At 41.5% G+C, this 22,759-nt stretch overlaps 1 protein-coding gene across 1 annotated transcript in view; it reads left to right on the top strand.

The window, feature by feature from the left end:
- GYS2 (glycogen synthase 2) overlaps positions 1-22,759 on the top strand; it is a 60,747-nt gene that overhangs the window by 5,831 nt on the left and 32,157 nt on the right. Inside the window, exons 2-4 of the mRNA XM_001502186.6 lie at positions 3,967-4,148; positions 16,097-16,288; positions 18,535-18,717. Of these exons, the coding sequence (XP_001502236.2) occupies positions 3,967-4,148; positions 16,097-16,288; positions 18,535-18,717 (557 nt within the window). The remainder of the gene's footprint in view (positions 1-3,966; positions 4,149-16,096; positions 16,289-18,534; positions 18,718-22,759) is intronic.

Here is a 22,759-nt window from a genome sequence, read left to right as displayed (position 1 = left end):
TAGGTATTAGCTTATTAATTATTTCTTCATAAAATTTGTTCATAAAATGAGGGAAGTTGGATCATACTGGCTTTCACTTTGAGTGACTCCATGATTCTATTTTTAAATGCAAAAGCAGAAGGGAGAAGAAAAGATGTGGGTCAGGGTTACCACAATTGTGGGCGACAGCAATTAGGGGTTGAGGGCTTTTTGCCTGGTGTGGATATGCAGTGGCCGTGTCAATGGCATCCCAACCACACCACATGAAACACACCATCCGTGTCCAAACCATGATTGGCACACACATAGCTTCAAGATGAGCACTAGCCTGCTGGCTTCCTTTTCATCCAGACGGCTGTGTCTGAGCGCCCCATGTATAAAATATGGAGCCGCCCTTGTGGTGTACTCAGGGTGGGGTGTGCATGTCGTCTTGGTCTAAGTGTATCATCTCCCACTGCCCGAGACCACGACTGCTTTGATTTGCACCACGGACCAAGCATAGTGCTGGACACGCGCTGTGGACCATTGTCACCAGAAGCGTTTCCTCTTTCCTACCAGATCTACTACTGCCTCAGAGAATGAGGTTCTGACTGTACAATGCCTACCCCTGCTTCTGTGACTGTCTTGAGACAGGAAGTTCAGATTATTAGCTATGTATACTGAAGTCACATGACTTCCAAATTCTGTAACTTTTAAAACATTTTAAAAATAGTGAAAGTAGTCCCAATTTATATGTAACTATAAAATGCCTTATTTTGGCTGGTGTCCATTGTGGTTTGGAATCCGATTTTTAGCAATATTAGCAGTGTTTCTAGATGAAAACTTGGGGTTTTAGCTACCTTAATGATGTATATGCCATGGGAGCCCGTCTTTTCTTTCTTATGAAAGGTCTGATAATTTGTCCTCACATTAAAGAGAGCTCCCATGTTGTTTCAGAAAAATATAGATCAATAAAATACAAAGTACATGTTTGAAAGTGAAGAGTAAGTCCAAATTCAGTGACGTACACTGTGGTGAAACCAGAAGTCATTAAAAAATATGAGTGGGTGAACCTCTGGTTTATACTCCAAATTTGAAAATAGGAATGATCTTATTTTTATGCCATTGTACTCATGAGAGGAGTTTGGGGCAAAATGTGGTAAATAAACAGGAAAAATCAAGGAAACTAGTTAGCATATAAATATGAGAAGGACAGAGAGAGGCTAAAATGATGCTTGGGCATATGAAATGCAGTAAGAAGACTTCTCCACAGAGAGACTACAAGGAGAGGTGTCGGGGGAAAAAGATTTATTTACAATCAGGCCTCGACCAACATGGGCTGGACTTTTATTTCATGTCTTTATTCCTGATAGACTGAAAGAACATAGCCGTGGTATCCGTGAGCACTCTAAGGCTATTTGGGGACTGTCTATATCAAGGCTGAAGCCCTCAAATAGGAAAAAGAGGCGGCAAATTAATTAACTATATTTATGTTTGCATTTCAATTCCCAAATCTAAATGTCCATTTTTTTTCAAATAATTTCTCTTCTTCCTTATGTCCTTTAGTGAATAAAAATGTGTTTGCATTTACCCAAGTGTATTTGAATTTGGAGCACAATCTAGAAAACAAGGATGTTCTAAGATCTCTGGGCAACATACATAATTGCATATAAAAGAGATTTCAAGAATAGAAATGTGAATAAGGCATTTAATAAGGGTGTGCCATCAGAAACCAATCATATATTGCCCTTGATAAGATGAAGGAAATAAATCTACAGAAGAGGAGAAATTATTTGAAGATTTTGCATTTTTATGGATAATGGCTTTCGTAAAACTTTATACATATATTTAAATATGTTGCTAAAATGTGACTCACACTTTAAACAAAAGTTCTTTTTAGTTGTCCTTGCAAGCTATTTCTCTAAATTTGTTTTTCCTCAACAAGTAGTTTTGACGGTTCATAAAATTTCCTAGACTTTGGGAAAACATTTAGGTGTACTTGATGTTGGCATCAATCTGCGTAGACTCTTTCCTTGCTGAGCGGTTAGGGGAATCGTGCCTGTTCTGGTCTAGTCTGGAAGCCACTGCTCGTGGGATCTGCAGATCTTCTTCATCTGTTCCATGTTATCCTCATCACCTGTCATCTGAGCTGTGACTGATAGTGTCCTTATTATCAGACTCTGCTCAAGTGACAGTTTAAATTTTCTTTTCAGTATAATAAAAAAGCTTTTCCTTAAGGGGGAAGTTCTTAAGGACAGTAAGTTTGTGTAGTCTCATGTGAAATTTTGTTTGCATGTAATATTTACTTTTGGGAGGTACATTAGCTCTTCTCTTTTATAAATTAATGAATACTGTCAGTATCATAGGGTAGGTTCAACATTTGCCTTTTGGTTTCATCTCTCACGAGGTAACTTGCCAAAAAGTGTATTTTGAATGGCTCAGGCTTAAAGAAAAATTTGCTGATGCCAATTCTCCCTTTTGACCATCAATTGTGACTAGCGACGAGATTTATTATTTAAAGTCTAAGTTACTGAAATAAAAATTTTAGAGATACAGTAGCTATCAAATGCTCTATCTTGATGAATTAAAATACCTTATGAAAACCCACAGTGAGAATGAGAAGTAGTGCATGTGCAAGCAATACAATTCTTCTTGGAAATGGAGTTGAAGGTTGGTGCCAGGATCTGTATTGCTCAAGGATTTCACGCAAGATTTCTTGAGTCATCCCCTTGCCTATAGCTCATGGACAAAATGTTGCTCAAGAAATTGCTTCAGACTGTTTTCCTATTCTCATACAAGTTAGTTGCTTAGAGCCAGCAGAGGGAAGAGCCTGCCTAGCTTTACGGAAGTTCTTCTTGCCCTGACCCTGCCTATCCCTCCTAGCTGGTTACTGCGCCTCAACCTCTCCCTTCAAATATCTGTTACTCTGTGCTTGTGCACTTTGCTCCCAACTTAGGGCCATGGCTCTAACTCTTCCCTCTGCCTCAAAAAGTCTTCCCCATGATTTCTGCCTGCCCAATGTCTTCGCCCTTTTAAGAACTTACTCAAATATCATCTTTTCAATGAGGCTTAATTTTTAATATTGTTGCTACAACCTGCCCTTCCCCCCAAGCTAAGTACTAGTTTATCCCCATTGAACAGAGGAGCTAGTTGAGCCTTAGGTTAAGTGAGTTAACTAGTTCAGTTTAAGTTGGTTCTAATTTTTCAACATTAAAATGCTTTAATAATTGTCCCTATAAACATATCTCTTGATGCTCTTCCCATTTTCCCCCAGGACAATTTCTAGATGTGGACATGCTGGATCCAATGCTATGCATAATTTCCAAGAGTAGACGTGTTTTCTTGGCTTTGTGTTTTAGTAGTAGTGGTTGCAATGGCAGAGGGGAAAAAATGAAATACCTTATGAAAATTTGTATTTGTGTCATTGGGTTTGACATGAGGGTTTGGCCAAGTATGCCCCCTCAAAAGCTATCAGTTCTTTCCTCTTGTTAAAAGTTATCTTGCTTGGTAGCTTAGAAGGGAAGCGGCTCTTTATCTTGGGAGACTTGCTCGTAATTTCAGCAGGGATGTTACTTGCCCGACCCTTAGCCCCTTCTTGGACCACCGTAGGAGCAGCGGTGAAAGATGACTATAGCTGCTGAAGGCATGTGTCATGACAATGGCTGTTTATCCCAACCTTGACACTTCAGTGTTTACAGTGCCAAGCCAAGGACTGCTTTATTCCCATCATCTCTTCAGATTTCCTTGAAGTGTTTGCACTTCTCTGCTGCTGCCAGCCTGATGCTCTCTGACAGCCACCCAGCGGGGCCTCTAAAAAATGCTAGGAATTGAATCAAATACCAGCTATTTGATAACGTCCCTTGAAAAGCTTCCTTTAGAAAGTCAAATAAATCCCTGTGCTTGATGGATCCTAAATGCTAACTTAAAAATGTAAACTCATTTCCACCCCTTCGCCACTTAAAATGAATTGCTAACCCGAATGATAATGGGACCTTTTTTTTTTAACAGTTGGTGGCATTTATACTGTGATTCAGACGAAGGCCAAAACAACGGCAGATGAATGGGGAGACAATTATTTTCTGATTGGTCCATATTTTGAACATAATATGAAGACCCAGGTGGAACAGTGTGAACCTGTAAATGATGCTGTTAGAAGAGCAGTGGACACAATGAATAAACATGGCTGCCAGGTAAGGGACACTGATTGACACTTCATTTGACAAGTCTTAGTAAATCGTTATGGGAAAACAAACCACAATTTACATGAACTCACGAGAGAAGAACATCCATCCACTTTGGGAAAAGGAGGAGATTTCTGAGAAAGATGATGAATTTGACTTTAAATAGGTTACATTTGAGGTACCTTGTGAAAACCATAGGGAAATGTCTAGTAGGATAATAGGTTTGAAGCTCAGCAGAAGGTATAGGATAGAGATGTTCTGGGGGAAGTCATTTGTATTTAAGCTGTAGTTGACATTATGGGTATTGATAACATTATTCAAGAGAAGTTTATAGACTAAGAGCAAAAGTTCTGAGCCAAACCTGGGGGAATGTCAACATGTCAGAACATCTACATTAAAAGAAGCCAGAGATTGCAAAAGTAGCACGGCTAGTGATATAGAACAAAGGATGACCAAATCCTAAGCCTCAGAACTTATGAATATGTTACCTTATATAGCAAGGGAACTTTGTAGACGCGCTTATGTTAAGGATTTTGAGATAGGGAGATTATGCTAGATTATCTGGGTGGGCCCAATGTAATCACAAGGGCCCTTAGAAGAGGAAGGCAGTAGAATCAGAATCAGAGAGGAGACGTGATAATGGAAGCAGAGGTTGGAGCAACAAGCTTTGAAGAGGGAGAAGGGGCCATGAGCCAAGGAATGCAGACGGCCTCCAGAAGCTGGAAAAGGCCAGAAAACAGATTCTCCCCCCAGAGACTACAGACAGAATGCAACTCTGCAAACATGTTGATTTTAACTCATAGGACCCATTTTGGACTACTGACCTCCAAACCTGTAAGACGGTAAATTTGTGTTGTTTTAAGCCACGAGGTTTATGGTACTCTGTTGCCATCACAACAGGAATAGTGAGGTCGAGACAAGGGATGAGAGAGTTTCAAGTATGAAGGAGGGATTAAGTCAACAAAGGGTTGAACCTGGGTCAATTAGATATAGCAATATTCAGTTTATTCATAGTAACCTTGCTAAATACAGTTTCAGAGGAGAGGAGGAAGTTAAACCAGATTGCAGTGGGTTGAGGAATGAATCAGTGGTGAGAAAAGGGATACAGAAATTGTGGCTATGAGATTTTCTATGAAGAGGAAAGATAATTAAACAGTTTCAGAGTGACAAGCTTTTGAGAACTGGTGTTTTATTAAATGTAGTGAGATCTGAGTGTATTTAGATGCCAAAAGGAAATATCTAGAACAATATTAAGGAGAAGTTGAAAGTTCGGAAGAAATGGCTGATTGAGGAGAGCAAGTTCACTGAGAATGGGGGTGGAAAGAAGATCCAAAGCAGGACGGAAAGGATTGTTCCTCACCCCTTTCATTCAAAGAGGAAATGAAAGATGAAGGCAAACAGAGGAGAACTGATGGAGAATTCAGGATGATGTCACTCAGAGCTGTTGATGATCTTACTGAAGTAGGAGTGAAAGGTCATCTTATGAGATTTAGGAGGCAAGTGTTAAGAGAATTTGAAGGAAGAAGTTCTGAAAAAATGTTCAAGGAATAGGTAAAAGAATTTCTGGACGTCTTTGAGGTATAGCCATGACTTGCTAATGCCGCTAATATACATGACTGACTTTCTCCAGCAGCAATGAGCAGCCTGAGTGAAAGCACAGAAAGCTGAACAGAGGAGGGCCAGTGCTGTTCAATTTCAGCTTTTGCGCCATGGGGCAGGTTGGCACAAGTCTTGGAGGTAATGGTAGAACTGACTGAATCAGTGGTTGAGTTGATGGACCGTTGTGTCTGAAATGGACAGGAAGGAAAGCGAAGCCAGAAAGGAAGTGATATTGTAGGAGAAAATGGAGGGTTCCAGGAACTGGAAGTCATGAAGAGGAAAATGAAAAATTATCCAGTTGGAGAAATGGAGTGAGAGAAATGGAAATATAGAAGTTACAGTCAAGTAACAGAATGCTAAAGTTGAACATTTCAGAGGAGAAACAGTTAGGCTTTTGACAAGGATAGGAATGCAGCCATGAGCTTGGGTGGCTGAAATACAGTGGACATGAAGTTCTCTGAAGTCAATAAGGTCAAGTAACTATAAAGTAAGCATGTAGGATAAAAACCTTGGACTTTGAAGATGCCCAGAATAAGGCGGAAAAGTAACCAGGTGATTAGTACAAGAAAAGGTATTATATTTGGATAACGCAAATTTCAAAGAGGTTTTCATAAACAAATAAAGAAGAAGGCTTTAAAATTTTCAGTATAATTTTTTAAAAGAAGAACTTTCCTTCACAGTCACCCCAGGAATATAGTTTCTTGGGGTGAAAAAATGAGAAGCCCTCATTGAGATGTCCACGTGAGTAGTGGTGTCTAGGATGCATATGCAAGATTTAAGGTGCAGAATATTTAATTTAAAAGTGAACTTCAGGCGCCTCCTCTCCGCGCGGCCCTAAGTTGAGGCACTGTGGTTGTTCTTCTGGGGTGGTGTGTGAGACTGCCGCGGCTGCCGCAGTTGGCTCGAGTTTCTGATAGCCTGAAAAAAGGAGGAATTGTTTCTTATCGGTCGCCGCCTCAGGGAGGAAGTGAGGGTGGATTTTCTGCTGAGGGTCACGCTGTGCATCCACGGGGAAGAGGTGACGTCGGTAGACGTTACAACGACGCAACAGTGTCTCGAAAGCGCCGCAGCCGGGAGGGCGCCTGGGAGAAGCGCGCCTGGGCGCCGCGGGTGATGCTCGTGGCGACTTCCGCCAGGCCCAGCGGAAACTCGGCCTGATTTTCACGGATTCTGTTTCAGACTGGTGTGATTGGAAGCAGGAAATACTTGCATGTTAAAGGACAAAGTTGTTAACACAAATGTAACTTTGGAACATTGTGGAGAACAACAGTTTGACCAATGTCTGAAACTGAAGACAGTCCTATATAGTGAAAAGGACTCTGAACTTGGTCCCAGAGGATCTAGATTCAAGTCTGACCCATGTGCCCTTTGGCTAGGGCAATGTTTCTTAAGAGTCACCAGCGTCATCTGGAGTGCTTTGTAAAAATGTGGATACCAGGGCCCCACCTGAACCTAGTGAATCATGTTTTGGGAAGTCTACATTAAAAAAAAAAGCATCATAGTGGATTCCAAGATGGCGCCGTGAGTAGTCCTCTTTGTCTCTCGCCCTTCGAGTCTACAATTATTTGGACACTTATCGCTTGACAAAGGATATCCAGACAGCATCTCAGGACGTCTGAGACACCCACGCGACTATACATCGGAAGGCGGACGGACTTTCCTCCGGGAGGATGTGGAAATAGGTGAAAACTCTCCGACCCCGACGGGCAGCCTAGTACCCGCAAGCGGCTTTCTTCCAACGGACGCCCCCAGAGGATCCACACACATCTAGGGCAGGAGCGAGAACACAACAGAGGAGCGACGGTGGAAACAGGTGACCAGAACCCTACTTAAACCCCCTGCAATTACTCCTAAACGCAGAGGGAAACTTTGGAGTTGCACACCTGAGCCCGCGGGGAGAGTCTCTCCCCGCCATTGGCGGGGAGACCCAGCCTGGTGCTCGGGGCGCCCGGAGGGTCCCAGAGAGACGCCCGCCCCGGGGGACTAGGGATTGCCGGAGATCTCGGAGAGGACCGGGGCGGGGGAACTTTCAAAGGCGCATCCGGCGACCCGGTGGGGAAGCGCCGGAGCTCCGCCAGGCAGCAGACAAAACTCTCTGTCTGCCAGTAGCAGAGGGGCCACGCTGAGCACTCAGGGCTCCCGGCAGAGGCCCGGAGAGAAGCCCAGAGGGCGGGGCGACCCCCAGCTGCCGTTGCCCGCCCCGGGGGACTAGGGATTGCCGGAGATCTCGGAGAGGACCGGGGCGGGGGAACTTTCAAAGGCGCATCCGGCGACCCGGTGGGGAAGCGCCGGAGCTCCGCCAGGCAGCAGACAAAACTCTCTGTCTCCCGGTAGCAGAGGGGCCACGCTGAGCACTCAGGGCTCCCGGCAGAGGCCCGGAGAGAAGCCCAGAGGGCGGGGCGACCCCCAGCTGCCGTTGCCCGCCCCGCGGGACTAGGGATTGCCGGAGATCTCGGAGAGGACCGGGGCGGGGGAACTTTCAAAGGCGGGTCCGGCGACCCGGAGGGGAAGCGCCGGAGCTCCGCCAGGCAGCAGACAAAACTCTCTGTCTGCCATTAGCAGAGGGGCCACGCCCAGCATTCAGGGCTCCCGGCAGAGGCTCGGACAGAAGCCCAGAGGGCGGGGCGTCCCCCAGCTGCTGTTGCCCGCCCCGTGGGACTAGGGATTGCCGGAGATCTCGGAGAGGACCGGGGCGGGGGAACTTTCAAAGGCGGGTCCGGCGACCCGGAGGGGAAGCGCCGGAGCTCCGCCAGGCAGCAGACAAAACTCTCTGTCTGCCGGTAGCAGAGGGGCCACGCTGAGCATTCAGAGCTCCCGGCAGAGGCCCGGAGAGAAGCCCAGAGGACGGGGCGACCCCCAGCTGCCGTTGCCCACCCGGTGAGGCTAGGGATTGCCGGAGATCTCGGAGAGGACTGGGGCTGGAGAGAGTTCCAGAGACCCAGCTTAGTAGCCTAGGGGGAAACCCTACAGGCTCACAGAAGCCTTAGGGAAAGCCTCTGCACAGCACCAGTAGAAGGCACCCAGCCGCCAGCCACAAGGCTGGAAGACCCCAGGGCAAAAGCAGCATAGCTAGGTGTACTAACCACAGACTGTAGAAGATGCCAATAGCTCTCCTGCGACCCATAGAGGACAAGTGAGATTTGGTGGGTGCCGACAGCAACGGAGCAACAAATATAAGTGATCCCACCCCTGGCCGCTGGAAAAGCCCATAACACCGTTGCAGACCCCAAGGAGAGAGCGCATCTAGGTGGGCAACAACAGTAGGCCCCTGCAGCCTGAAGCCCCCCGTGACGGCCCCCACGGCAGAGGAGGGAATCCAAAGGGCCACTGTGGCTACGAAGAGGGGCCCAGGCCCAGTTAGCAACTACGGACAGGGTTCCTGGTTGGTGAAGTATAAACAGCTCCTCCCCCCACCGCAGCAGCTGAAACAAGTGAAAGGAGCAACTAAACTCTATCTCCATGCGGAGGCACAAATCAACATCATCAAGCAATATGAAAAAATACATTAAATCTCCAGAACAGAAAGAAAGTAACAAATACACAGAAAACAATCCCAAAGAAAATGAGATATATAACCTAAATGATGATGACTTCAAAACAGCCATCATTAAAATACTCACTGAGTTAAGAGAGAATTCTGACCGACAACTCAACGAGTTCAGGAGCTATGTCACAAAAGAGTTTGATACAATAAAGAAGAACCAAACAGAAATATTGGAAATGAAGAACACAATAGAGGAGATTAAGAAAAATCTAGATGCTCTGAACAGTAGGGCCGATAATATGGAGGAAAGAATTAGCAATTTGGAAGATGGCAATATAGAATTGTTGCAGGCAGAGGAGGAGAGAGAAGCAAGACTTAAAAGAAATGAAGAAACTCTCCGAGAATTATCAGACACAATTAGGAGATGCAACGTAAGGATTATAGGTATACCAGAGGGAGAAGAGAAGGAGAAAGGGGCAGAAAACCTATTCAAAGAAATAATGGCTGAGAACTTCCCAAATCTGGTAAGGGAGATGGATCTTCAGGTGACAGAAGCCAATAGATCTCCAAACTTTATCAATGCAAGAAGACCAACTCCACGGCATATAGTAGTGAAGCTAGCTAAAGTCAACGACAAGGAGAAAATATTAAGGACAGCCAGGCAAAAGAAACTAACCTACAAAGGAACCCCCATCAGGCTATCAGCAGATTTCTCAGCAGAAACTTTACAGGCTAGAAGAGAGTGGAATGATATATTCAAAAATCTGAAGGACAAAAACCTACAGCCGAGAATTCTCTACCCAGCGAAAATATCCTTCAAATACGATGGAGAAATAAAAACTTTCCCAGATAAACAAAAATTAAGGGAGTTCATTGCCACAAAACCTCCTCTTCAGGAAATCCTCAGGAAAACCCTCATTCCTGAAAAATCCAAAAAAGGAAAGGGGCTACAAAACCAAGAGCAGAGGAGATAAGTAGAAGGACAACAACAGAGAGTAGCAGCTCTACATCAGAACAGATTAAACCATGGGACGAGAAACAAAGGAAACTGAAGAAAACCGGAAAACAAGACACAAAATGGTAGTGGTAGGTCCCCACGTCTCAATAATCACTCTAAATGTAAATGGATTGAACTCCCCAATCAAAAGACACAGAGTGGCAGGATGGATCAAAGAACAAGATCCAACAATATGCTGCCTCCAGGAAACACACCTCAGCCCCAAAGACAAACACAGACTCAGAGTGAAGGGATGGAGAACAATACTCCAAGCTAATAATGAACAAAAGAAAGCAGGTGTCGCTATACTAATATCAGACAAGGTAGATTTCAAAGCAAAACAGATAAAGAAAGACAAAGAGGGACAGTATATAATGATAAAAGGGACTCTCCACCAAGAAGACATAACACTTATAAATATATACGCACCCAACACAGGAGCACCAAAATTTGTAAAGCAACTCTTAATAGAACTAAAAGAAGACATCAACAACAATACAATAATAGTAGGGGACCTCAACACACCATTAACACCAATGGACAGAACATCCAGACAGAAAATCAACAAGGAAATAATAGAATTAAATGAAAAATTAGACCAGATGGACTTAATAGATATATATAGAACACTTCATCCAAAAACAGCAGGTTACACATTCTTCTCAAGTGCACATGGAACATTCTCAAGGATTGACCATATTTTGGGAACCAAAGCAAACATCAATAAATACAAGAGAGTTGAAATAATATCAAGCATCTTTTCTGATCATAACGCTATTAAACTAGAAATCAACTACAAGAAAAAAGCAGAGAAAGGTGCAAAAATGTGGAGACTAAACAACACGCTTCTCAACAAACAATGGATCATTGAAGAAATTAAAGAAGAAATCAAATATTATCTGGAGACAAATGAAAATGAGAACACGACATACCAAATCATTTGGGATGCAGCAAAAGCAGTCCTAAGAGGGAAATTCATCGCAATACAGGCTCACCTCACTAAACAAGAAAAAGCTCACGTAAGCAACCTCAAACGACACCTAACAGAACTAGAAAAAGAAGAACAAACAAGGCCCAGAGTCAGTAGAAGGAGGGAAATAATAAAAATAAGAGCAGAAATAAACGATATTGAAACAAAAAAGACAATAGAAAGGATCAATGAAACAAAGAGTTGGTTCTTCGAAAGAATTAACAAAATTGACAAACCCCTAGCCAGACTCACCAAGAAAAGAAGAGAGAAATCGCAAATTAATAAAATCAGGAATGACAGAGGAGAAATCACAACAGATACCAATGAAATACAAGAGATCATAAGAGAATACTATGAAAAACTATATGCCAACAAATTGAACAACCTGGAAGAAATGGACAAATTCCTAGACTCCTACAATCTCCCCAAACTGAATCAGGAAGAAATGGAGAATCTGAATAGACCAATCACAAGTAAGGAAATAGAAACGGTAATCAAAAACCTCCCCAAAAATAAGAGTCCAGGACCAGACGGCTTCTCTGGAGAATTCTACCAAACATTCAAAGAAGACTTAATACCTATTCTCCTCAAACTGTTCCAGAAAATTGAGAAAGATGGAGAACTCCCTAACACATTCTATGAAGCCAACATCACTCTGATCCCCAAACCTGACAAGGACAACACAAAGAAGGAGAACTACAGGCCGATATCACTGATGAACATAGATGCAAAAATCCTCAACAAAATTTTGGCTAACCGATTACAGCAATACATCAAAAAGATTATACACCATGATCAAGTGGGATTTATACCAGGGACACAGGGATGGTTCAACATCCGCAAGTCAATCAACGTGATACACTACATCAACAAAATGAAAACCAAAAACCACATGATCATCTCAATAGATGCAGAGAAAGCATTCGACAAGATCCAACACCCATTTATGATAAAAACCCTCAGTAAAATGGGTATAGAAGGAAAGTACCTCAACATAATAAAGGCCATATATGATAGACCCACAGCCAACATCATACTCAATGGACAAAAGCTGAAAGCCATCCCTCTGAGGACAGGAACAAGACAAGGGTGCCCACTTTCACCACTCCTATTCAACATAGTTCTGGAGGTGCTGGCCAGAGCAATTCGGCAGGAAAAAGAAATAAAAGGAATCCAAATAGGTAACGAAGAAGTAAAACTCTCGTTGTTTGCAGACGACATGATCTTATACATAGAAAACCCCAAAGAATCCACAGAAAAACTATTAGAAATAATCAACAACTACAGCAAAGTAGCAGGGTATAAAATTAACGTGCATAAATCAGTAGCATTTCTATACACTAACAATAAACTAACAGAAAAAGAACTCAAGAACTCTATCCCATTCACAATCGCAACGAAAAGAATAAAATACCTTGGGATAAACTTAACCAAGGAAGTGAAGGATCTATACAATGAAAACTACAAGACTTTCTTGAAAGAAATAGGCGATGACATAAAGAGATGGAAAAACATTCCTTGCACATGGATTGGAAGAATAAACATAGTTAAAATGTCCATACTACCTAAAGCAATATACAGGTTCAATGCTATCCCAATCAGAATCCCAAGAACATTCTTCACAGAAATTGAACAAACAATCCTAAAATTCATATGGGGCAACAAAAGACCGCAAATTGCTAAAGCAATCCTGAGCAAGAAAAACAAAGCCGGCGGAATCACAATCCCCGATTTCAAAACATACTACAAAGCTACAGTGATCAAAACAGCATGGTACTGGTACAAAAACAGGTCCACAGATCAATGGAACAGAATTGAAAGCCCAGAGATAAAACCACACATCTATGGACAGCTAATCTTCGACAAAGGAGCAGAGGGCCTACAATGGAGAAAAGAAAGTCTCTTCAACAAATGGTGCTGGGAAAACTGGACAGCCACATGCAAAAGATTGAAAATTGACCATTCTTTTTCACCACACACCAAAATAAACTCAAAATGGATCAAAGACCTAAAGATTAGGCCTGAGACAATAAGTCTTTTGGAAGAGAATATAGGCAGTACACTCTTTGACATCAGTTTCAAAAGAATCTTTTCGGACACTGTAACTCCTCAGTTGAGGGAAACAATAGAAAGAATAAACAAATGGGACTTCATCAGACTAAAGAGCTTCTTCAAGGCAAGGGAAAACAGGATTGAAACAAAAAAACAGCTCACTAATTGGGAAAAAATATTTACAAGCCACTTATCCGACAAAGGGTTAATCTCCATAATATACAAAGAACTCACACTGCTTAACAACAAAAAAACAAACAACCCGATCAAAAAATGGGCAGAGGACATGAACAGACATTTCTCAAAAGAAGATATGAATATGGCCAATAGACACATGAAAAGATGTTCATCATCGCTAATCATCAGGGAAATGCAAATCAAAACTACACTAAGATATCACCTTACCCCTGTTAGATTGGCAAAAACATCCAAAACCAAGAACGACAAATGTTGGAGAGGTTGTGGAGAAAGAGGAACCCTCATACACTGTTGGTGGGAATGCAAACTGGTACAGCCACTATGGAAAACAGTATGGAGATTTCTCAAAAAGTTAAAAATAGAAATACCCTATGACCCAGCCATCCCATTACTGGGTATCTATCCTAAGAACCTGATATCAGATATCTCAAGAGTCCGTTGCACCCCTATGTTCATCGCAGCATTATTTACAATAGCCAAGACGTGGAACCAGCCTACATGCCCAGAAACTGATGATTGGATAAAGAAGATGTGGTATATATACACAATGGAATACTACTCAGCCATAAAAAAAGACGAAATTGGCCCATTCACAACAATGTGGATGGACCTCGAGGGCATTATGTTAAGTGAAATAAGTCAGTCAGAGAAAGACGAACTCTATATGACTCCACTCATAGGTGGAAATTAGCATATTGATAAGGAGATCTGATCGGTGGTTACCAGGGAAAAGGGGGGGTGGGGGGAGGGTACGGAGGGGGAAGTGGTGTACCCACAACATGACTAACAAAAATGTACAACTGAAATCTCACAAGGTTGTAATCTATCATAACATTAATAAAAAAAAAATAAAATAAAAAAAAAAAAAAAAGTGAACTTCAGGTGCTACAGGGCACCAGGAAAATATGTCATAGTGAGGGTAGCATCAAGAATGTAGGAGAGTGAAAGAAGGATGCCGTTCTATTGGGATGTTGTACATTGTACATCCCAATGTTGTACTATCGGGATGAAATAAGTGAGATGTTAGAAGGGACTTGCATTTGAAGCACTTGTGAAAGAAGAAGATGAAAAACTTAATGAAACTGACTAGTCTCATGACTCTAACTGGATTTCCTATGTAAGGATGTTTCCATGTTACAGCCAAGAACTCATTGGAGGTCAAGACAAGCTAGCTTACATTCTCTGTGCTTCAACAGTTCTCTACGATCTTAGCTCACGGTATCATATGTCACATATTAGGCAGTCAGTAAGTATTCATTGACGGAATACATAAATCAATGAATGTTGCAAAGAGAAAACTATTGAAAAGTTGTTTGGGTCTGTGGAAAATTCAATCTGAAAAGGAAAGACTGCCATGATAAATACTAAATTACAATGGAAGGAACTGACACGTAATGAGAGTCTTTCAAAGTTGGCCAAGGCATGGATGGGAGAGAGACAGCACCATACGTTCCTGAGTCCCATGGAAGGGAATGGTAATCAAGCGGGCTTCCAGGCTCTGCAAAATTTGGCCTTGGGTGGAGTCATAAAGGTCAATATATAAGCAATGTGGGCACATGCATAGGAGAGTAAGCATGAAATAAAGATGAAGACAAAAGAATGAGTAAATAACTATAGAAAAAAGAGACCAAAAGGGAATGAAAACTTGGCTATACAAATGAATATACAATTATAATTGGAAAAAATTTGAGATAGCTAATGCATTAAAATTTGCATAAGATAAAACATTCAGGAATAAAGGAAGTTAATTGAAGAGTGTAATAGCATTAGACTTTGAGCTGCCAGATTGAAGAGATAATGTAGCTTGGGCAATATATTTAGTTAAGATTTCTGACAGCAGCCATATTGGGAAACACTTTGTGTCCCTTTTTTTTGATAGGAGGAATATGAGAAAGCATACACATTTATCTCCAGAAACAACTTTTTCCTAGCAGGAAATATTGTCAGTCCTGTTGCATAAAGGAAAATAAGTGGCACAGTAGACATCATATCCCATGACAAGTTGTAAAAGATACAGAGCAGTTCATCTTACGACTGTCGTAAAAACATAGACCTTAATATTAAATCGTAAAACCATGAGCTCGAGGTTACAGAAGGGTAATGAAGGACAGAGGTTACATGATCTCGATATTTTATTTTATTTTATTTTATTTTATTTATTTTTTGAGGAAGATTAGCCCTGAGTTAACATCTGCTGCCAATCCTCCTCTTTTTTTTTTTGTGCTGAGGAAGACTGGCCCTGAGCTAACATCCATGCCCATCTTCCTCTCCTTTATATGTGGGACGCCTGCCACAGCATGGCTTGCTAAGTGGTGCCATGTCCACACTCGCGTTCCGAACCGGCAAACCCCTGGCCGCTGAAGCGGAAAGTGCGAACTTAACCACTGTGCCACCAAGCCGGCCCCTAGATATTTTATTTTTAAATGACCGTGTTTAATGAGGAGAAAGAACTTGTAGATTCTAGATGAGCGGATGAAAGCCCATTCCACCTTCAGGCTCAAACATCAGATGCTTTGTGTTATTGCTATGGTTTCCTATATACTTGCATAATCTGCTGTTGAGTTCTAAATAAAGCTTATATCCTCTAAGCACAGATACATTTTCCTCCCCTGCGTTACCTGGTATTATTCCATGGCCACGTGTTCTTTACATGGCAGGTGCGCTTTGGAAGATGGCTGATAGAAGGGAGTCCTTATGTGGTGCTCTTCGACATAGGCTTTTCGGCTTGGAATCTGGACAGGTGGAAGGGTGACCTTTGGGAAGCGTGCAGCGTCGGCATCCCTTATGACGACCGCGAAGCCAATGATATGTTGATATTTGGATCTTTAACTGCTTGGTTCTTAAAAGAGGTACAGTTTCCTGTATGGTCATACAACAGAGGAGCAGCACAATTGTGTTCTGTGCCAGCAATGATCCCATGATCTTTGGATTAAGTCAATTTTGAGATGATGCCATTATTGATTATCCTATTACATTTCAAAGGAATCTGAGAAAATTTTCAGTATTCCTCAGACTAAATACCAACCTTTGGAACAGGGTAATAACAATACTTATTAGTATTTACCTCATGTCAAGTTTAAATAGAATGATGTGATGATCATGGTGAATGATCATCTATTTAGCAGGCAATATAATTGGGTGTTCTATAGAAAACTCAGTTGTGTGTTTTACATACATATTCAGTACATGTGCAAGGAAAAAATAGATAGTATACATCATGCACTATGTACACGCATTCTGGAATCATAAGAGTAGAAAATAGCTTGAAATATTTGCCATTGGTTATGCACGAGTACTTGTGCAACTGCAGTGGATTTTCGATATTTTCATCATTTGTTCACTGCTGAAGTGATCCCAGCAGTTGCTAAGGAGTCTATATAGCAGTGAAATATCCCAGAGATGTAAAAAATGGGAAATAAGAGCATTAAAACCTAGTCTTTGTTAAATGAGCCGAGTCTGCCCTCTCTTAAAGTCCTCAAAGATTGGCAGTAGGACTTCACATTCCTTGCGTTACCTCAAGATGGTGATGCCTAACCTAAAAATCAGATGGTGAAGGAAGAGCATCTCCAGCAAAGTGGGGGGGGTGGTCTAAGGACGAATCACAGAACCGCATGTTGGGAGTGTGTTCCCCTTGGCCAGTGTCTCTTACAGATGAAGTCATATTCCAATAGCCATAGTAAAGGGGACGGTGGAGGGGCCATCCACTTGCTTGTGTTGGTGACAGAAAAGGAGAAGGGTGAGGTGGTGGCAGATCTGGCCTAGTGACAGATATACAGTCTTGTTTTAGCATCAGTTGGTGGAACCAACTCTTCCTCTGCAAACTGCCTCCCTGAGCCACCGCCTCCAGGCTGAAGCCAGCCTCCAAGGATGTGTGTGTGTCTGTGTGTGTGTGTGTGTGTCTGTGTCCGCTGTCATCCTTTCAGTTAAAGGGAAATAGAGGGCAGAGAAGAAAGAAAGTGAGAGCTCCAATTTTCTCTAAAATAAAGCAGTTCCAGAAATAGAGATTTCCTTTGGTTGAAATAAATAAAGACATTGAAAAAAATCCAAAGCTGCTGTAAACCCTGTTTCTGTTGTCACCTCTGCTGCCGCTGATCTGTGCAACTGTTAATGGCTGTGAGGAACTTTTTGAAGGGCACGTACTTTAAAATACAAAGGTCTTAGCATTTGAGTGCTTCTCAAAGAATATTTTCATGGACCACCACCTGGAAACTTGTAAGAAATGCAGATTCTTGCCACCAGCCCAGAACTGTTGGATTACCTGGAAATAGGACCCAGACATCAGTGCCTAACAAGCCTTCCAGGTGATTCTGATGTATGCTAAGTCGAGAACAGCCATCTTAGGTGAACTCTCCAGACTTACCCGTCTCCACACAGGCTTCTGGAACTCAGGTGTTTTGCATTAGCAATGCTACTCCCCCTTAAGGAAATGGACAGTCATAAGGGGAGTGAAATATAAATATTAATTTTTAGTAAGAGTGAAACAAGGTAACTTTAAGACAAAGAGATCGATGCTCTGTCTGGTTTTAAAACCAGACCTGGAATTGGACCTGGGTCCTCAGTGTGTGACTAACTCACAATTTGATTCTAAGCAAGGTATTAGCCTCTTTCTCCCCAATTCCGTATTCTTAAAAAACAATATAACAATTTAAATGTTTTTGGTTTCAAAGGACAGAAAAACGCAAATAAGACTGACTTAAAACATGAAGTCATTTATTGCTTATTTAAAAAGAAGCTCGTAAGTGGGTAATCCCAATTGATTCAGCTGCTCAGTGATATCTTCAAGGATATTATTCTTGCTGTCATTCATTCATCCATCCAGTGAATATTTATGAATACCTACCGTGCATTTATTCTATGAGGCCCCTCTGTGGATACAGTAAATCTGATCCATCACTCAGAGGAGAATTATGCCATAAAAATATATGGGCTTTATGAACGTGCCTCTAAATTCTATAAAATACTAAATCTGCGTGCTTCATATTTAGATCTCTTTAAATTGTGCTAAAACTTACAGGCACGATAAATTTCCTGATGCTGTGGGCCAGGAGCAAGATCGGGCTTCCCCAGCTTTTCTAAATCTCCTTTTCTGCTGTAGGTGACAGATCATGCAGATGGGAAACACGTCATTGCCCAGTTCCACGAATGGCAGGCCGGAACTGGACTGATCCTTTCTCGAGCCCGGAAACTGCCGATCGCTACGATATTTACCACCCACGCCACGCTGCTTGGGAGGTATCTCTGTGCAGCGAACATTGATTTCTACAATCATCTTGATCAGGTAAATAGGCCTCCCTCCTGCCCCCTCACCATGTTTCTTTCACATCCTTGAAGCTGAAGGATGACAAGTATTGATTGATCTTTACATTTCATTTGCCAGCCAGCTGGCAGAAATGCCCTTTTAACTAGTCAACATTCATGACAAAGCCTCCCCTGGGTAACAGAGAGCTCATTCAGTTTGACTTTGTTCAGAGTGCAGTAGAGTGTACTGGTGAGAGGCCAGGTATCTGTCCTCTTTGGAACAATAGATCCAAGATCCAAAGGGGCATGATGGGAGTAAGACACTGTGGACGCACGGTTGGGCTCCTGTCTACACTGAAGCTTGGGAAATGCTGTGAGGACACTGGATCCACTCACAGCTCTGAGTAGCAGGTAGAGAACAGGAATTCTAGGCATACAACTTGCACTATGAGCCTTACTTCATCTATCTGCCAAATGATCAGATTTCTCCCGAAGCTCTGCAATGTGCAGGTGGAGTTTTTGTGGGGGTCAGCCAAGGCAGAAGTTATGAAAAACAGAGATGTGGGTCCTTGGTCACCAAACAGCTGTGTTTGCTCATCTTAGGAGACTGCTTGATTCTATGACCCAAAGTCATTCAGTTTTGATTTCTTTCTTCTATTTTCCATCAGTTAAATCAGGTTAATTAAAGTATGTCTTTTAATCATCATGTCAATAATATTAACAAAGCATTTGAGTGCTATAAAGTCAGGAGTTTTGCAGACGTTATCTATATTGCCAATCAAATCAATTTAGCATTTTAGGGTTCTGTTTCTATCAGGAAAATTCAAAAGTTGATTTCTAAAGACGTCCCCAGTTCAAAACAGTGCTAAGATTCTATGAAACAGAATGGGTGTGTGTATAATAGACGAAAAATACTCAGATAATGGGAATGGAAAGTTATACTTCCATCTCAAAGACACTTTGAGTGCCGGAAATGTTTCTCTGACAAACTTGAACATTTGCAAAACAATGAATGGTCCTAATGAGAATTTTCCTGTAAAAAGGTCAGCCTAACCTAAAGGTCATATTGTACAGATAAGATGTATATTTAAAATAAAGTCACGAAGGAATTCAGAAAGTCAGGAAGTCAGGGAAATTTCCTGACGGCATATGATAATGGTAGACTAATAAGGGCAAACCAGCGATCTGTGATAAGCTCTATGACGGTGTTTCTTGGAGAAGAGCAGACTTTGATTTTTGTGAAAGAGGAAATATTAGAGAGGCTTATCAAATATTTAACTTCAGAATACTTAAGAACATTATATAGTAAAAATTAATAAAAACAACTAATAAAATACATCAGATATTATTACATCATATTCATATATACACACCAGATATTATTAGTTGTTTTTAAGGAACAAATGCAGTGTAGTATATAGTTATATATTACAACCACATCTTTTTGATCAAAGGGTCAGTATTTATATCATGCTGTCTTCAAATACTATTATCTATCTCGCCAGCTTGAAGCCCCTCACTGGTTGAAGTATGTAAGCTTAGACCCCAGCCCCTCATTCTAGTAAAATGTTTGCCAGGAGAGTGACTAGTAACAAATAGTCAAGGACCAGATTTTGAGTTAAATTCATAATTATTTCTCATAGAAAAAGCTCCCATAGTCATTTTTCACAGCGGACTCCCCATGCTCACACTAGGTTTAGAATCTGGGTGATACCTTAAAAATACCAAATTATCTACAAGAAAAGTTTTTAAAAGTGCAACATAAGAAATGAGTCATAACTTAGTCTTTTGATGTAGGACCCAAGATCTGTTTCACTAAGTTCTGACTCAGACAAATAAACATGGGGGGAAAATGAGAACAGGAATAAAAGTATTCAACTTTTGTGAAAGAAGAAAGATGAGAATTATTTTACTCAAATAATAATTACTAGCTGAAGACATTTTTTGTTAATAGCTGACTCACAAGGACCTTGAAGTCAGTTTAAGTTTTTAGTTGAATTTATTAGCTAAAATAGCATTTTAACCATTTTTAGATAGCATATGAATTTTCTGAGACGCTGCAAGAGGATGTTTCTAAATTCATTCTTATCGGTCCGCGTATTGGTCAATTTTCCCCTCCAATGTAATAGGTAGATAACTAATGCTTTTTAAAAAAAAAAAAAAAGTCTTCTTATGTTTTGGCCTCTCTTTTCTTGCTAGCAACAGAACTTCCTTGATGGAAATGTGAGGACCGTGCTTTTTTGGATTAGGAAATGGTGAAAGAAGTCATACATAATTATTTGATGGATTTTAACTCTTTCCTCTGACCAAGTTTTGAGCTGTTCAACTTCAGTTATAGGGTCATCCTCCTCTGCTGCTGGACTGGTTTTTACTGGTTGATGTGTCCTTTACCTCATTCCCTTTCTTGTATACACATTATCCAGAATTCAACAAAAAGTTATGAGATACATGAAAACTTAGGGAAGTAAGACCCATCATCAAAAGAACCAGGTCCAGATATGTCCTAGATGGTGGAATTATCAGACAGAGATTTTTACATACTATCATAAATACAGGGAAAGACGGACAACATGTGTAAACAGATAAGGTTGCTGTAAAGCCACAGATGTGGCCATGCATATCACAGACCTAAAAGATAAGGGACCCCAAGGGGACCAGAAAAAGATAGAAGAATGTACACCTACCTGTCTTCATGAAGCCCTGTCACGGGATCGCCAGGCCTCTGCTGACCTCCCTCTGTATCTTTGTGTACTTGCTTAACTCACTTAGAAAAGCTATCTTCCCATCTCTAAATGTCTAAATGTTAAATTCAGGGGCTTCTGGGATCTGGCCCTATTATATCCTACCAGGTTGTCGCCCTATTGTATCTCGTACATTCTGCATCTAATGCTACAGTCACATCAAACGTCCTGCTATTTTCTGCACAGAAGATGTATATTCTTGTGACTGTATGACTGTGTATGCTTGTTCTTTAGGGCAGCTAATTTTTCAGCCCAAAATAACTTTTCCCAAAATTAAACTTTCACGTCTGAATCTAAATAACATTTTATTCATCCAATCAACTTGGAGATATAAAGATGAAGAAATCATGGTCCTTGCCCTTGAAAATCTTACATTCTAGAAATGATACTGACAATGTGAACGCTTATATAGTACTATGAGATTCTTTTTCCTATCCTTCCCTCTGATACTATACCTTACTCAGGCACTCACTCATTTCTGTCAGATTTTTACCTGTTTTCTCACTAATTTATAAGCTCTTTGAAGGTAACAGAAGCACAGAAATCACTCAACAAATGTTGCTAAATGAGAGGTTTGGTTGAATGAAAGAGACCAGCCATATAGAACTTTTTAAAAAACTTCTGCTGGGGCCGGCCCTGTGGCCAAGTGGTTAAGGTCACACGCTGTGCTTCCGGGGCCCAGGGTTTTGCTGGCTCAGATCCTGGGCACGGACCTAGCACCTCTCATCAAGCCACGCTACGTGGGATGCCACAACTAGGAGGACCTAGGACTAGAATGTACAACTACATTCTGGGGGGCTTTGGGGAGAAGAAGAAGAAGAAAAGAAGGTTGGCAAGAGATGTTAGCCCAGGGCCAATTTTAAAAAAACTTTTGCTGATCCAAGGATGCCAGATAGAGCCCCGATTCAAACATTTGCAGAGAGATGGTTGCAAATATTACAGTCATGGAAGAACAATCCAGCAATTTCCTAGTTCTAATCTCTAGAATCATCTAATGAGTCTTTTTGAGTATTTTCCTCTATATGATGCAGTAGTTATTGAGACTGACTTGTTGATCTAGTTAAGAGTCTAATTGATATAAAAGCAGGTGAGAGAACAAGCTTGGAGTCAGACCTGCTAACATATTGCCAGAAACTTTATCTTCTTTTTTCTCTTAGACGCTGCTTGTTTCGTATGCAGCTATATGAGACATAACATTCAGTAACTAAGCAAAATGGCAAACCCCACAACCGTTGCCAACTATTTAAACAATTGTTGGGGATTTGGCTTGTTTTCGTTTTAAATTAAGATGCCCAGGATAATAGATGATTGCACTATCTAACCCACTGTCTAATTAAAGTA

The sequence above is a fragment of the Equus caballus genome, chromosome 6, assembly GCF_041296265.1.
Source record: "Equus caballus isolate H_3958 breed thoroughbred chromosome 6, TB-T2T, whole genome shotgun sequence".
Classification (NCBI taxonomy): Eukaryota; Metazoa; Chordata; class Mammalia; order Perissodactyla; family Equidae; genus Equus; species Equus caballus.
The sequence above is the reverse complement of the archived record's forward strand: the minus strand, read 5'-3'. Positions and strand labels throughout refer to the sequence as shown.